Source organism: Mercenaria mercenaria, chromosome 10 (assembly GCF_021730395.1).
Source record: "Mercenaria mercenaria strain notata chromosome 10, MADL_Memer_1, whole genome shotgun sequence".
Classification (NCBI taxonomy): domain Eukaryota; kingdom Metazoa; phylum Mollusca; class Bivalvia; order Venerida; family Veneridae; genus Mercenaria; species Mercenaria mercenaria.
Window position 1 is genome coordinate 67,151,468 of NC_069370.1, and position 15,117 is coordinate 67,166,584.

The 15,117-nt window shown below is 36.0% G+C and overlaps 2 protein-coding genes across 2 annotated transcripts; one reads left to right on the forward strand and one right to left on the reverse strand.

Moving 5' to 3' along the window:
* The first annotated feature begins 283 nt into the window (after nucleotides 1-283).
* Nucleotides 284-7,716, forward strand: LOC128546444 (ATP-dependent DNA helicase PIF1-like). The gene is made up of 3 exons (XM_053516963.1): nucleotides 284-527; nucleotides 6,377-6,485; nucleotides 6,759-7,716. The coding sequence occupies exons 1-3, from the start codon at nucleotides 284-286 to the stop codon at nucleotides 7,714-7,716; spliced, it is 1,311 nt and encodes a 436-aa protein (XP_053372938.1).
* A 92-nt stretch (nucleotides 7,717-7,808) lies between these two features.
* LOC128559964 (uncharacterized) lies at nucleotides 7,809-11,623 on the reverse strand. The gene is made up of 2 exons (XM_053553265.1): nucleotides 10,091-11,623; nucleotides 7,809-8,191 (listed from the first exon to the last, which is right to left on the reverse strand). Exons 1-2 carry the CDS (start codon nucleotides 11,600-11,602, stop codon nucleotides 8,186-8,188), a joined length of 1,518 nt encoding a protein of 505 aa, XP_053409240.1. The 5' UTR covers nucleotides 11,603-11,623; the 3' UTR covers nucleotides 7,809-8,185.
* Nucleotides 11,624-15,117: the final 3,494 nt, after the last annotated feature.

Sequence of the window (15,117 nt, forward strand, 5' to 3'; positions counted from 1 at the left end):
TCCTAATTTGATAAGGAAGTACAAAATTTGGGCAAAACGTATATCTCCACCTCAAATACAATATTACACAATGCTAACTTCGAACATGTGACCCATAAAGGGAAGAAAGTAAAAAAGTAAACATTGTTTGCTTACACCATGCATTAAACTATATCCCGGAAACGGTCAGTTACATTTTTCTTACTAAAATGGGACACATTACAGATTCATATCAAGGTCAACGTCTAATTACCGTACCTATCCATCTGGCACAAGTGATATCGAAACCAAGGATGAAAAAAGAATGCTATTTGAGAAATCTTCAGTGGCAACAATTGTCTCCATAGTGTTTGTCACGTTTGTCATCCTAATCAGAATCTTGATGAAACGGTTTACAGCAGGAAGGAGAAAGACCAACTCAGCCGAGGAAACCGTTACAGGCATGGAACTAGGAAATAGAAAATCAGATGATGAAGAATCAGATATCGATGCCGAAACGAATAAAGCTATGAATGAAGCAGAAGACCTAGCTAAGTGTCCAAATAACTGTAAATGAAGAGGAAAACATGAATGAGTCAAATGGCAGGGTGGCAGAGGAAAACGAAATCAAAGACGGGTCTGTAAACAGATCACATGTAACTGGGTCTTAATCGGTTTACTACCCTGCATGGTTTACCATGCACACAGAGCAAATCACAAATATTAAATAGCTGCATTTGTTATGTGCGCTGTGCGATTGGTCAAAAAGGAACATAGTAGCAGAGGCATTTAATATATTCTAACCTAACAAGCATCTATCCAGTGCAAGGAATTGGAAACTCGCGCGCAGATAACACACGGCTGCCATTGGTTAATCGGGCAGATTGGTTAATTGCACTTTACAGTTACCCTTATTATTGATAGACAATCTGAAAGCTTTGAGATTCGAAGATGCGAATTGACAATGACATTTAATCTATTACAAATTAAACTTTGCAGGAGTACTGGAATACAGTGCTTTCGACGATAGTGGATTTTAGGGTTATAGTGAATATGTTAATATTTTTTTGCGTTTAGAATCACTAATTAATGTATGAAGTTTCACCCCATTCGTGTACTGGTTTGCAGACACATTCTTACATACATCTTGCTTCTTGTGTTATTTATTCACTTGTCATCGTATGGAAATCCTGTTCTGACTAAACCAATGTGTAGGCAAAAACCTCAGTGAACGGGAAATATTTCCTTTACTTTTTTTAAAAGTTGAATACTTTTAAAAGAGTATTTCTTTAATTTATTTTGTTGGATTTAACGTCGCACCTTCCGTAAGCCAGCTGGATGGCTTCCTTACATGAAGAATTCAAAGCTCCGAGTGAGGCTCGAACCCACATCGACGAGGGGCAAGTCATCGACCTTAACCACGCGGCAACGGAGGCCCCTTTAAAAGAGTAACCGTTACTATTCCTATTTACCGTAAACAGTTTCCGAAAGATTGTTTAGGTGTGCTTTTGGTTAGAGACCACCAGTTGTTTTCCCATAGACTTACATTGTAACATTATGGCATGTACGGCCTTCCATACATCGAAACATGTATATCTAATTACAAGTTTTTCAAGAACTATCTTAGTTCTACCAAAATATCGGACGAAAAACATACGAATAGTGATACTTTATTTAAGTAATTTTCGTGTAAATGAGATGACCCCCTGTTTACATCATTGACGTGGCGGGAGAAATTCATTTGATACAACTTTTTTCAATACACATAAAATGTAGCAAACATTGTCAAAATGTATAATAAAATACTGTAAATGCAGTGAAAAAATATCAATTTTGAAAAAATAATCACTTCCTGGGTTTGTTTACATGACTGACCAATCAGAACGCACAGAAGTTATCTTATTCCCAGGTATACACTTACCTCATTCCCAGTAAGTTCCCTGTACTTTTTTGAATTGGTGGTCTCTGACCTATAGATGAATGTTTCGCATCACGTTTACCAATTTTACAGTGATATTGTGAAACATGACCCAATACCAAATGTCTTACAAAGTTTCATCAAGAAATTTTCAGTTTTAAGAAAGATATGGACAGTTTACTGAGGTCATCCCCTGTCGATTTATATGCCCGGACTCAGTCTCTGTCGTCGTCAGATTGCATTTTTTGGTGAAAATTTCAGTTATATGCATTTGATTTGACTTGGAAGCTGAAATACGATTCATTCCGTAAAAAATAGAAATAAGGTCTAATAATTTTGATCATTCTCTAACATTACAGAGATAAAAATGATCCCTTTTGGCCCAAAAGCTCAGATACAATTGGGCACACCTGTTAAAAATAGAGGCCACAATTAAAAAAAAATCAAATTTCACGCTTATTTTTGCACGAAAACGTCTTTCTACATCATTTACGACAGATTTGTGGCCATTTACATTACCTGAGATGGCTTCCGACGAAAGTCATGTTTTAGCTCTATTATAGGTTAGAGACCACCTATTGTTTTCCCATAGACTTACATTGTAACATTATGGCATGTACGGCCTTCCATACATCGAAACATTACATCATTGAAGTGGCGGGAGAAATTCATTTGATACAACTTCTTTCAATACACATAAAATGTAGCAAATTTTGTCAAAATGTATAATAAAATACTGTAAATGCAGTGAAAAAATATCAATTTTGAAAAAATAATCACTTCCTGGGTTTGTTTACATGACTGACCAATCAGAACGCACAGAAGTTATCTTATTCCCAGGTATACACTTACCTCATTCCCAGTAAGTTCCCTGTACTTTTTTGAATTGGTGGTCTCTGACCTATAGATGAATGTTTCGCATCACGTTTACCAATTTTACAGTGATATTGTGAAACATGACCCATGACGAATTGGTGGTCTCTGACCTTTTAAACTATTTATTGAAAAATGATCCAATGTATCCTGTACATACTAAACAGTGCGTATATAAACAATGAGAAGAGAAAAGAAAGACGTGAATTTTTAATAAAAGCTGAATGTTATGCAGCGAATTAGACTGGCTCCCGTTCCTATGTTTGGTCTTAAATATATATATGAGCCGCGCCATGAGAAAACCAACATAGTGGCTTTGCGACCAGCATGGATCCAGACCAGCCTGCGCATCCGCGCAGTCTGGTCAGGCTCCATGCTGTTCGCTAATAAAGCCTATTGGAATTGGAGAAACTGTTAGCGAACAACATGGAGCCTGACCAGACTGCGCGGATGCGCAGGCTGGTCTGGATCCATGCTGGTCGCAAAGCCACTATGTTGGTTTTCCCATGGCGCGGCTCATATATTGAAAAGAAAGAATATTTTCAAGAACTCTTTTTACAAAATCATGAACTAGAACAGAAGTAGAATACTACGAAAGCGTAATATTTAGTCCCCTTACTAACTACTGATGCATCAATTTTTTTATTGTGTGACTAACATTGTAGATAACCGCTCTAAATATTGTATAGACAGTGTTGTTACTCTTTTAGATCTACCCGAATCAGTATTAGTTGGTTTTATTTCAATTTTTATTTCAATGAACCAGCCGATGCAAGTATTTTCTTAATTTCGATAAAAAGCTATTCTAGTTGGCGAGATGTCCTCGGAACTAAATCGCAGTTGTTTGCAATTATTCACATATCTCTGTAAGTATTTTATAATTCTATATATCTAATCAAGCTCCAGCTCGTCACTTTTCCGTGTACAGACACCACTAATGTTTTAATTAGAAAAGGACATGTCGCAGTTACAGACCCAGAAAGGGGTACATAAAATGTGTCTTTTTGCATTGCGGGATTGCGAGAGTAGATAAAATCGGCACTTGATTTTTTTTTTGGTCAAAATAAAAAATGATTTTCTTAACAGTGGTTGCATGCATACTTGTACTACTCCCGCACAATACTTTTTTAAAAACGGCAGCATGTTTATATTATCGTTTGATTGTTACGATTCTCATGCATTGTTTAACTCAAAAAGGTTGTCAATGATAGAAGTTAAGTGCATACTGTAATGTTATACAAATATATTTTCTGTATTGAAACCTTTTAATGAAGAAAAATCATAATTATCAAACATGTTATCGTTTGAGTTACCGGGATTTATACCCTTTAACTCTGTGTATTTGGTAGTGAATGACTCTGTAAGCTGACTGTAGTTGATGGGAAGACTACGGTAAATCCCTAGTTACATGTCATAGGTATCACTTACAGCATATACAGGTTTGTTTCTTACCACTCTGTGCTGGATATCTGATTGGTTAGTTTGAAGCTCTTATTTTTTTAAACCCGCATCTGCCGTCACAAGACAGCAGTTTGCGTATGTGCACCGGAAGTGGAATTCTCTGTGTTGTGGAATATGCATTAAACCATAGGCACCCGATTTTTTGGGCTACGCTCCTGCACCGCAGAGCGCGCGCGCACCGACATATATCGTACCATGTCATGCACTGTAATTCAACCTACCTATGTAAAAGGTGAAAAGTCCACAAATCTCCCGTTTAAGAAATGGCATATTTTCTCCTGTTACTTAAAAAAAACTAAAGGTACCGAAGCGACCATTATTGAAGCAACGGATGTTTACGTTTTGCACCGTAGACTGGTTTCAGAAGTTGTTGTTGTTGTGAGATGTTGTTGTTGTTGAGATGTTGTTAGCTGGGTGTTGTACACAAGACTGTTAATTCTATCAATATAATATATTTCATACAAAAAGATAAATATATATCCGGTAAGTAGCCTAGACTGGATAAAAAATATAGTCTTCCCGAGCAGGTACCATCAGTGGAATAAAATACTGGTCTATCGGAGTCATACACAATGTGATTAAATACCAGGCGTGTAGCCTGGCAAAAATCAATGCAAATGCAGCGATAATGTAGGAGGTCCGGGGACATGTTCCTTTCGAAAATTTTGAAATTCTGTATCGCTTCAGCTGCATTTTGGGGACATTGTGAGGCATATTTTGTTAACAAATGTGCATAGATCTAGGTCTGATTTTGCATTTTTCGTTGTGCTAGAAATAGAAAGCATTTTTCATACACACATATATATATATATATATATATATATATATATATAACAGTAATGTAATGGAAAACACAACTTTCTATACACAGAAAATATATTTAAACAACATTGCCAAAAAATGCATACCTAGAGCGCCGTCGGGTATTTCCGGATACTAGACGTCTTGGAGAGGGGTGGGGGGAGATTTTCACGGGGAGTTCCGGTATTTTTAACGGTACTGGAAAATCCATTTTACACCCCGGGATGTAAGATGACTCTCGTGCTGTAAATGACGTATTACGAAGTACATATATGTAGCAATTTATATTTTATTTCATAAAAACGGAATAAAAATCCAATACCTTGACAGTTCCTCTTGTTTTAGTATATTTCTCGACTTAAAAAAACGTTATTATATCAAACAATTATAAGGTTACGCCGGAACTAATAAAACAAAACCGGAACTAAACATTGTTATTTGTCTTTGAAACCTCATGACGTCTTTGCTGTTTACGGACGTTGGTTTCCGCGCTTTGTTTAAATACCCAGCTAGAAGAAAAGTTCTAGAAAAAGCCGTTCGATTGGCTTAATTTCTATTTTTATTTGTTTAATATGGTTTGTAAGAAAAAGATTCTGTCACCGTTTGTAGGTGCAGATGGGAATATCCGGCTCTCGGGCAACTGTTTACGCAGTTTCTCGGCTTGAGCCTCGTTAACGCCTAAACAGTTACCCTCGAGGCCGGAAATTCCCATCTGCACCTACAACCGGTGAAAGAATCTTATAGTCTATAGCGGCCCGATATCGGCTTCAATTTCGGCTGCAAATAGGAATGATGTCGGCCCGACGTCGGTAGACGGTATCGGGCCAACATCATAATGACATCGGTAAACATTTTCAAATGTCAGGATGTGCTGTCCATATATTTTTACATATACATATGAGCCGTGCCATTAGAAAACCAACATAGTGGGTTTGCGACCAGCATGGATCCAGACCAGCCTACGCATCTGCGCAGTCTGGTCAGGATCCATGCTGTTCGCTTTCAAAACCTATTGCAATTAGAGAAACCGTTAGCGAACAGCATAGATCCTGACCAGACTGCACGGATGCGCAGGCTGGTCTGAATCCATGGTGGTCGCAAACCCACTATGTTGGTTTTCTCATAGCACGGCTCAGTTATATATTACTTCGGTCTGTACCCTACAAGTTGTAATATAAATCTTTTCTGTTACTGCAGTGACCATGGACGGCGACCAAGAAATATGTGTCCAATTTATACTGAAAGGCCATAACCTTTGTATTCTGGGGCAAGCAGGAACAGGGAAAACGTTCACATTGAAAAACATAGTAAACAGACTCAAGGGTTTTAGGAATGTAGCATTAACCTGTTACACTGGAATTGCAGGTCTCCAGTACAAAGGTCTAAACCCATTGACTCTGCATAAATTTTCAGTAATGGAGGATGGTCGTCATTCTAAACAATACTTGACCCATTTGATTAAAACTGATGAAAGGTATACGGACACCAAAATTAGAATTGAAAACACCGACGTACTCATAATTGATGAGGTGTCCATGGTCAGTAAGTCGGTGTTCGAGACTGTTGAGTATGTGTGCAGGGAAGTCAAAAACCCTAACAAAATATTTGGCGGAGTTCAAGTTGTGTTAAGCGGGGATTTTTTTCAACTCCCCCCCGTGAAAGATGAAATCTATGGGGATAACGGAGATTATTGCTTTAAATCAAGTTTTTTTAATAACTTTTTTCCACATATCATAATTTTGAAAAGTATACACAGACAGAGAGAGCCCGTTTTGATTAAATCTGTAAATGAACTTGAACATGGGAGCCCAAGTGAAAAGACAAATCAGTTTATAAAGTCATTATCAAGGCCTCTTGATGTAGACGATCGGTCAAAAATTGTGAGGCTGCATGATAGAAATCTTGAAGCTGATTTAAGTAACTTTGAACATATACAAACTATAAATGCACCTCTCCATACTTTTGAGTCAGAAGATAGCGGCTATGTATACTACTTGAATAAGTTTATTGCCCCAAAGCGGTTAGGTGTGAAGGTTGGTGCACGGGTAATGCTGTTAAGAAATATTAGTGAAATATATGTAAATGGTCTAGTTGGAACAGTTGTTTCCATAGAGAATGACTGCATTCAAGTCTCATTCGAAGGTATTGTTTTGAAAATTACACGGTTCGCATTCTGTAAATATGACCCCCTTACATCAGTTGTTATAGCAAAAAGGTATCAATTTCCATTAAGACTGGCTTATGCCATTACCATACACAAAGCGCAAGGCATGAGTTTGCCTTTAGTAGAAATTGATTGTAAGCACGCAAATTATCCAGGCCAAATAGGCGTGGCAGTTGGTCGAGCTGTGTCGTCGGATTGGCTGAGGGTGTTGAATTATTCAAAATTTATGTGTAAAAAACACCCGAGCTGTGTTGATCAATTTTATACTAATATTTGTCCAGTAGAACAGCCTACAATATCTGTAGACTGTTGCCATGTTACTCGTGATTTAACAAGTGAATGCCAAGACAACTCAAATATTGAGGACGCTAATTTTTCTGATAGTGAGACAGATGATCTGGACATTCTACATGACATTGACAACATTGACTTTAGTGATCACACTTACAGTAGACCCGAGGACCCACATCTTGGCACAGACCATAACTATGCATTCTCAGCAAATGAAACCAAAATGCAAATAGATTTTACAAACTCTTAAGGTGGTTTCATCGGAACACCTGCAGAATCGGTTGCGCGTTCAGCGTTAAATGATTTATTAAACAACATGTATATCTCATCATGGTACTGGTATGAGCACGAATGTGTTCAGAATATGTTTGAAAAGTGTTGTACCTCTGCGCCAGGAAACATGACACCGGCGAATTTTACAGAGTTTTATTCATTATTTAATTCACATATCTCATCCAATGAATATATAGAAAAAATCAGTACATTTAAAGACATTCCATTTTCAACACAAATTTTGACTTCAGTTATGTTTACTATTCAAGGCAATATCTTACGAAATAAAGCTGAATCTGTTAAACGCGAATTAACAAGTCATATCATATTTCCGTCACCGGAGAATCCACAGTCGTCTGCTGGTAAAGGAAAAATACGATATGTAGGCGGCTACTGTGTTTCAAAAACCCGCTTTCGTCTTTGCTCTGTTATGAGGAATTCGCTTTTTATTCCTGGAATGGAAACAGAAATAGATATTTTAAAACAACAGATAAGTATTCTGGATAACATGACTTTGTCATGTACGGAGTTACACAATAATTCCCGGTATGATGATACATTAGAGGAAACCTCACGAAAACAGAATACTCGCGAGGGACTTACTAACATAAATGACAATGCGTTTGAATTTTTCGAAAATTTAGAGATGACAGTAAGAGGTCTTATGAATTATGAAACTTTAGTGAAACAGAAACAATTTCTGTTCAGATACGTACTGAAAAAACTTTTGTCGAACGGTGAACTTATAGAATGTTTTCTTAAAAAATGTTTCATGTTTAAAGAGAGGGAAAATGTGGACAATAAAGATCCAGAATCGGGATTTATTGTAGAGGAAGTTTGCGAATTTCTCGCAGATACTTGCACGAATATTTTAGATATTTATGACAGAATAATTCGCCTCTTTGTATCAGTGGTATTCTCCCAGTTTCGGAAAGACTATTTACGAGTGCTGAAGAGAGAAAAGGGAAAAGCCCTCAGAAAAAAAGTATTAGACAAGAGTGCTAAGAAAAACATCGAAACAGTAACAGTAAAATTCATAAAAGATGACAAATCGAATGGAAAGAGCGTTTCCCATTACAAGCTTAAGGCATCTGCTTTACAAAATGAAACATTTTACAGTGATTTCAAAAAGTCCGATATCATACTGTTACTTAAAGCATACGGTCAGGATGCCTCATCAAAAAATGTTAAACAACAGCTAGGCACGCAACTATTGGAAACTCTGAAAAGAGAAGACTGCGTTAAAATGCTTCACACACACTATTTTGATGAAGGAGTACAGAGCAATTCTTCAGTAACGGAACTAAACAGATTGGAACCTCTACCAAGCACATCTGGTGTATCAAGGGAAATAAGCATTCAGCTTGAACAATCATTTACCAACAGCGCTGAAGAGAGATCCGAGGATGCAAATGTAAAAAGGAGGAAAGTCACTACAGAAGCCGAGGTTAAACTTAAATCTAAATCTAAAGGAAAAAGAAAACGGGAACATCCAATAAAAGACACATTAGATAAACGGGGTAAATTACATAGTACTTGTAATAAGGACTCCAGTGTAAAGGGAAAAGGTAAACAGCTGAAACAATGTGTTAGTAGAGATAAATATGATGACGCAAGTGAAGCATGCGGAATATGTGGTAAATTTGAAAAGGAAGACGAAAACTGGATCTGCTGTGATGCATGTAATATCTGGTACCATAAGGACTGCGTAGGGCTTGATGAAGATGATTTTGACTACTTTTTAAATCCAGATGCAGTATACATTTGTCCGTTGTGTCAGTAAATTTCTAAATCTGAAACAAAAATCTGATAGTATGAAAAACGTTCTGTGTATCTAAAGTAGACATTTTTCCTAACATGTTGTTATCTTTGTCGTATTGCAAATATTTTAGTGAATGTATTTGATTATTTACTTTTATAAAGTCATAACAATTTGAAGTGGAATTCAATGTTTAACGGTGGAACTTTAATAAATGCGTCTACTGAATCTTGAATCTTGTTAATCATGTTAATGTTTTACGGAGATACAGTCAAAGCTGTCGGTAAAGACCACCCTTGAAAGAGCCAAAATGTGGTCTTTATTGGAAGGTGGTCTTTATTCACAGGTTTAAATACACTGTAAATGTTAAAATTGGAAATAAAACATATGGTCTTTATAGCTAAGTGGTCTCTGTTCATAGGTGATCATTAACACAGGTTTGACTGTATACATGTTTCAGCCAAAAAGCTTAGAATCAGAAAATGAGACATCACGGTAGTTTTGCACGTTTTGATCTAAACATTTCTGCAACTAGAATTTGATGAGACCTTGAATTTTTAAATTTTCAGAAAATAATCGGAAAATTACCTACTCTGTGTATATGATTATTCTGAATCACCTTCAGTGGTTGTCTCTTAACACCTGGCTCATAGAACATAGCTCCAGCACTTGTACCACCTGTATTGGATTTACGAGATACGGTGTTTTCACCGAGAATGATAGTGTTCATGGTTCTGCTATATGTTAGATAATCTGGATTGGTATTGGAACCGTTATTAAGACCTCGTTGTTGGGAGAAGATATTTTCGATAACGTCACTATTTACTCTACTTGGCACAACAGAACCAGCCGACTGACTGAATTTTATTTTACACATACTGTCAAATCCAAGTATGAGGGACACAATATCCTCTCTGGTCTGAAATGATATCAAGCTTTTCTCTTTCACCTTTTTATCAGTATCTTTGACAGTATTCTCCCATTGGAACCACTTTAAAACAGTTCTGTTCTGATCCAGGCGGACATCTTCATAGTTTGAAATAGGTCTTTTATCCCTGAAATTTTTTACCAAAACAGACGTGTGTTTCAAAAGCTCAATACTACTATCAAGTTCAGTACCCTCTTCTCCGAGCGATTTCTGATAAAGTTGCATTAGGTGCAACATATTTTCATCTAAAACAGATTCCGCAAGCTTGTTCCTCATCTTTAATTGTGAGTTTAAAAAGAAATGGTCTTGTGTTAGCTGAGGATAAACCTTTAATGAGTTAACAGTAACATCCCATTGATAAGATTTGAACCAGTGTTCCCATATTATGCAATTGTCGTTATACATTAGTAATTTTTTATGACTTTGTGAATGACCACTCTTTGACAGATTATTCCTAATTTTTTTCATTACATGGGAGTAATCCATGATTATACTTATTTTTGGCATCATTCGGTCATAAATATTGCTGAAGACCATTGTTTGCATAGTATCGGACGTTTTCTGATCTTCTGGTAAAAGCATTTTCATAAATGACCGGTTACTTTGTGCACCATCAAGACTGAGATATGTTACACGGAATCCATACAGACTTAAAAGTTTTACGGCTTTCCAGAATATTAAGTATAATTCGGACGGACTAGCCTGTTCAGTTGCATAGTGGGCGAAAGGGAATCTAAAACCTGTATGACCCAAAAACAAAATCTGTAATGCGTGCGTCGCAAGTTTTAAATCGTGTGAGCCCATTAGAGTTTTCATATGTACAGATTCGTCACAAACTTCAGTGAAACCAATCAGTTCAAATTCATCTCCCCTTCTCTTCAACTGAATATCATCTTGAAGGGCCATTTCATCCATAATCAAACCCCCTTCATAACCCTCATCAGGCAAGTTACACAGTTCGGCTTCGCTCTTCATCCATTCTAAAATGTCCTTGTTAATTCCTGCATTTTGGTCTGCCTTGTTTTTGTACTTTTGGATTAATTTTGAGGATGGGAGAACTAAAAACCCACTTTTTGAAATATATTCATAGTTCTTAGGAGAACGACAGTACAATGTTAGGCAAAGTCTTATTATATTTCTATCCCATCGTCGACTTCTAGGAGTCTTTTTTTGCATTTTCAAATTGTGACTTTAACATGACAGTCATTTTGTCACTTAAGCCTAATTTATGCAAGTGCGGTTTACTGTCGTCTATATTCTGAATAATTGATTCTTATACAGTTTGCATGTCGCAATGGTCAGATTCAATTAAGTGTACCTCATTTTCATTAACATTGGCTACTTGTTGATTATTACTAAGAACTGTTTCAGGTTCAGAATGTAGGCCATGACTGTGGATAGAACTACACTCTTGTGGGGGTTTCTTCCATTCAACACCCATATACAGCTTAGTTAGTTTTGCCCAGTATTCCTTGCTTCTTGTTGACTTCACAAGTACCCCTTTAAAAACAGCTTTCATGGCTTTACCAATAGCTTGGGTACTGGCTCTACCACGAAGTTTTCTTTCTAGTTCAGTCAGATATATTTGTCCGTTTTCTGACCGAACAATATTATCTTTTAACCTGTAATGCAGATTGAAATGTGTTTAATTTGAGGCACACTAGAATGCGTTTTTCCTGTTCATATACACAGAAAACTTTATTTATATTGGTAAGATTTTTAAATATAATTCCACAGGCGGTGTGTGAAGTCACATAACAGAATAATACGACTTAAGGTAGTGGATCCATAATATAACAAATAAACAAATAACGAACTCTCCGCGAGTGATTTGATTTATTCTTTTTTTGTTTTGCTGGAAGGTATGTCATACCGAGTTAATTTACATCTCATGACTGTCGAGTCAAACTTCAACATGAACTCGAATAAATCGTACACTGCCTTTCGCTCGAACTCGTCGTCAGGGTATTTTATTTGACAGCTCGAAAACAACCGTTCACTCGCACATTTTTTTGTCCCATTCGAGTTAAAAACATTAAAATTGTAATTATGGGTCCATTACCTTAACTATGCTTAGTAGTCCAGTTTGTATTTGTTTTAGAATTTATATCATACTTTGAAATTGATGCTGTTGTTTATATGACTGGACGGCTCTTTTCCGCTCTACCGAGTAGAGATATTTTACACTGATTATCAGTAAGTGGGTCAATATCGAGTGTTAATTGTGCAAAATAGACTTTTAAGTATACAAAGTTCCTGATGACTGACAATTGTTCTTAATGATCTAAACTTTTAAATTTCTATATTCCTTTAAATAAGTTTTAAATCAGTTTTATGAACTGAGTCAATCAAACCGAGTCTGCTATTATTCTTCTTGGTTGCATTCTTTGCTTCCAAAGGATCTTTTTACAGATTTTATTAATGGTGCAATTATTCTACTTAAAAAGTTGATACGTCCAGGGACAGTAACGGAAGCTGAATTTGAACAAGTTTATGATTGATATTTACAGCCATTCTCCCAAAATCCACTCATTTGCAGTATGCGAATAGTCGAAATTTGAAGTTCCTGGTAACGTAATGGTTTATATGTTTTTTTTTAAACTTCGAACCCTCTGCGGTTTATCGGAAAAGAATTACTCACAAAAAGTCACTTGTCTGCGAGAAACGACAATTTAAAAAGTGCCCTATAAATCTACGTTACGGAGGTTAGGTTGGGACATAGCTTTATTTTATTGCGGTTACATGATTTATATTAGCGGTCAAACATGCTTTTGAAATAAATTTGTTCAAATGAAGAGATGTAAACCGCGATGAGATGAAAACATTATACTTCAGAAAGATTATTTTTCTCGTGACATGTATAAGAAACTAAGCAGCATTTTGGCCGACAGTTTCATGCGAGGATGTGACACATCATTAGTGTTTACGCAAAGGCTACACTCACAAGAAAATAAAACATTACTGACTTTAAGACTCAGTAAGTTGGTTTTTCTTTTCATCGGTCTAGCAGAAGTACAGATACCACGATGCCCTCCAGAAGATAGTGCCTAATTTTGTTACGGAAAATAGGTTCATTGAGTTGTATTACATAGAAATGCAAAAATTTGCTACTTACCTCAATTTTTTTTGATAAAAGTCATTCTACATACAAATAAATATAGTAAAGGGTAAAAACCGACGGTGAAATTTACACATCTTTGTTAGCTTTTATCTAGCCGATAAGAAATGCGAAAATCAGCAAACTCTTGAAATTGTCTCAAAATTTCTGCAATCTTGACAGATTCTTCAAAAGAAAAGAAATGTAACTTGTTTGAATTAAACGCATAAGACAACAGTCTGAAGTTAAACAGTAGGTTTTTAAAAAGTAACTTTTACAAAACCATACAAAAAAGTCAGAAATACTAAATATTTTTAGAACTACAACAGAACTTTGTAATAGGCAGACTTTGTTTAATAACAGAAGGCACTTAGTTCACATAATTTTTCACCTTAGGATTCGTAATTTCAGTTTTTATCACCATTATCTGCAAATATACTATTCTACCATCATACACTTCCAAAATGTCAGTTTTCTTAATAAAAAAGTAACACGGCAATTTTATACAACATCTCGAATAAAACACCATTTATATATAATATTTCTATGACTGTCATTTGCATATACACGGCCTTTTAGTTTGTTACGGAACATAACGTTACGGAAAATAGGTGTTACGGAAGCATATAAAAACTGTTTATTGTCTTATGTAATAAACAAAGATGAACTTACCGTTGTGACAGATTATGTTTCGAAGCATTCTCTGTACAGTGTTTATCATTCTAACTCCAATCTCACATTTGGGCGCTCAGTTTTTATAATAGTAGCGTTACGGAAGCATAGTACTTGAAATGCGACATTTTTAATTCTGACTTTGAACGGCTTCTAAGCATTTATTTCTTTTGGCAAGCCTATTCTTGGAATTTTGCTGATGACTTTAACCATTTACACATTCAACGCACTTTCAAAACGATTATTTAATTGTAATCATCGTTCGCTAGACTATGTTCAAAATTCGTTACGGTACCATAGACATGTTCTGGCGACATCGATACAAAGAGAAATTACTACCAAAATACCAGTTTCTGATGGGAAACATGCTTCATTGTATCATGATAAATATAGGTACAGTTAAAAAGTTGAAACACCAATACCAAATGATGCCGTAGAATGACGAAGTAGCCTATTTTAGTTCGCAGATTAGCGTGGCGACATGGTTTTTTTTTATAATATTTGGCAATTTTAACGTCTACTCGTGTATGCTAATTGTGCAATAAGATACCAAAACATGTTTTAAGTAACTGTCAATATATTGCTGGTATAAGCTTAAGCCCAAGTTCAAAGTTTTGTGCTCGAACATTTTGAAAAATATTACTGAAAGCTCGGCGACATGTTTTTTTCCAATATGAGTCGATTTTGGGAAAATGGCTGTTTAATGTTCTTGCACATGTAATCAGATAAACCTTATTTTCCCTAACAGCTTCAATGATGTCCATATTTCAACACAAAACGTAATCACGTGGTTAATTGATAAATGCTTTAAATCAAGGTGGAAGAACGAATGAACCCACTTATTGAAAATCAGTGTTAACAAAAGTCATGTCAGTTTTCGCTTTTTTTCTCATATAAATACAACCCAATAAAGTCTTTTATG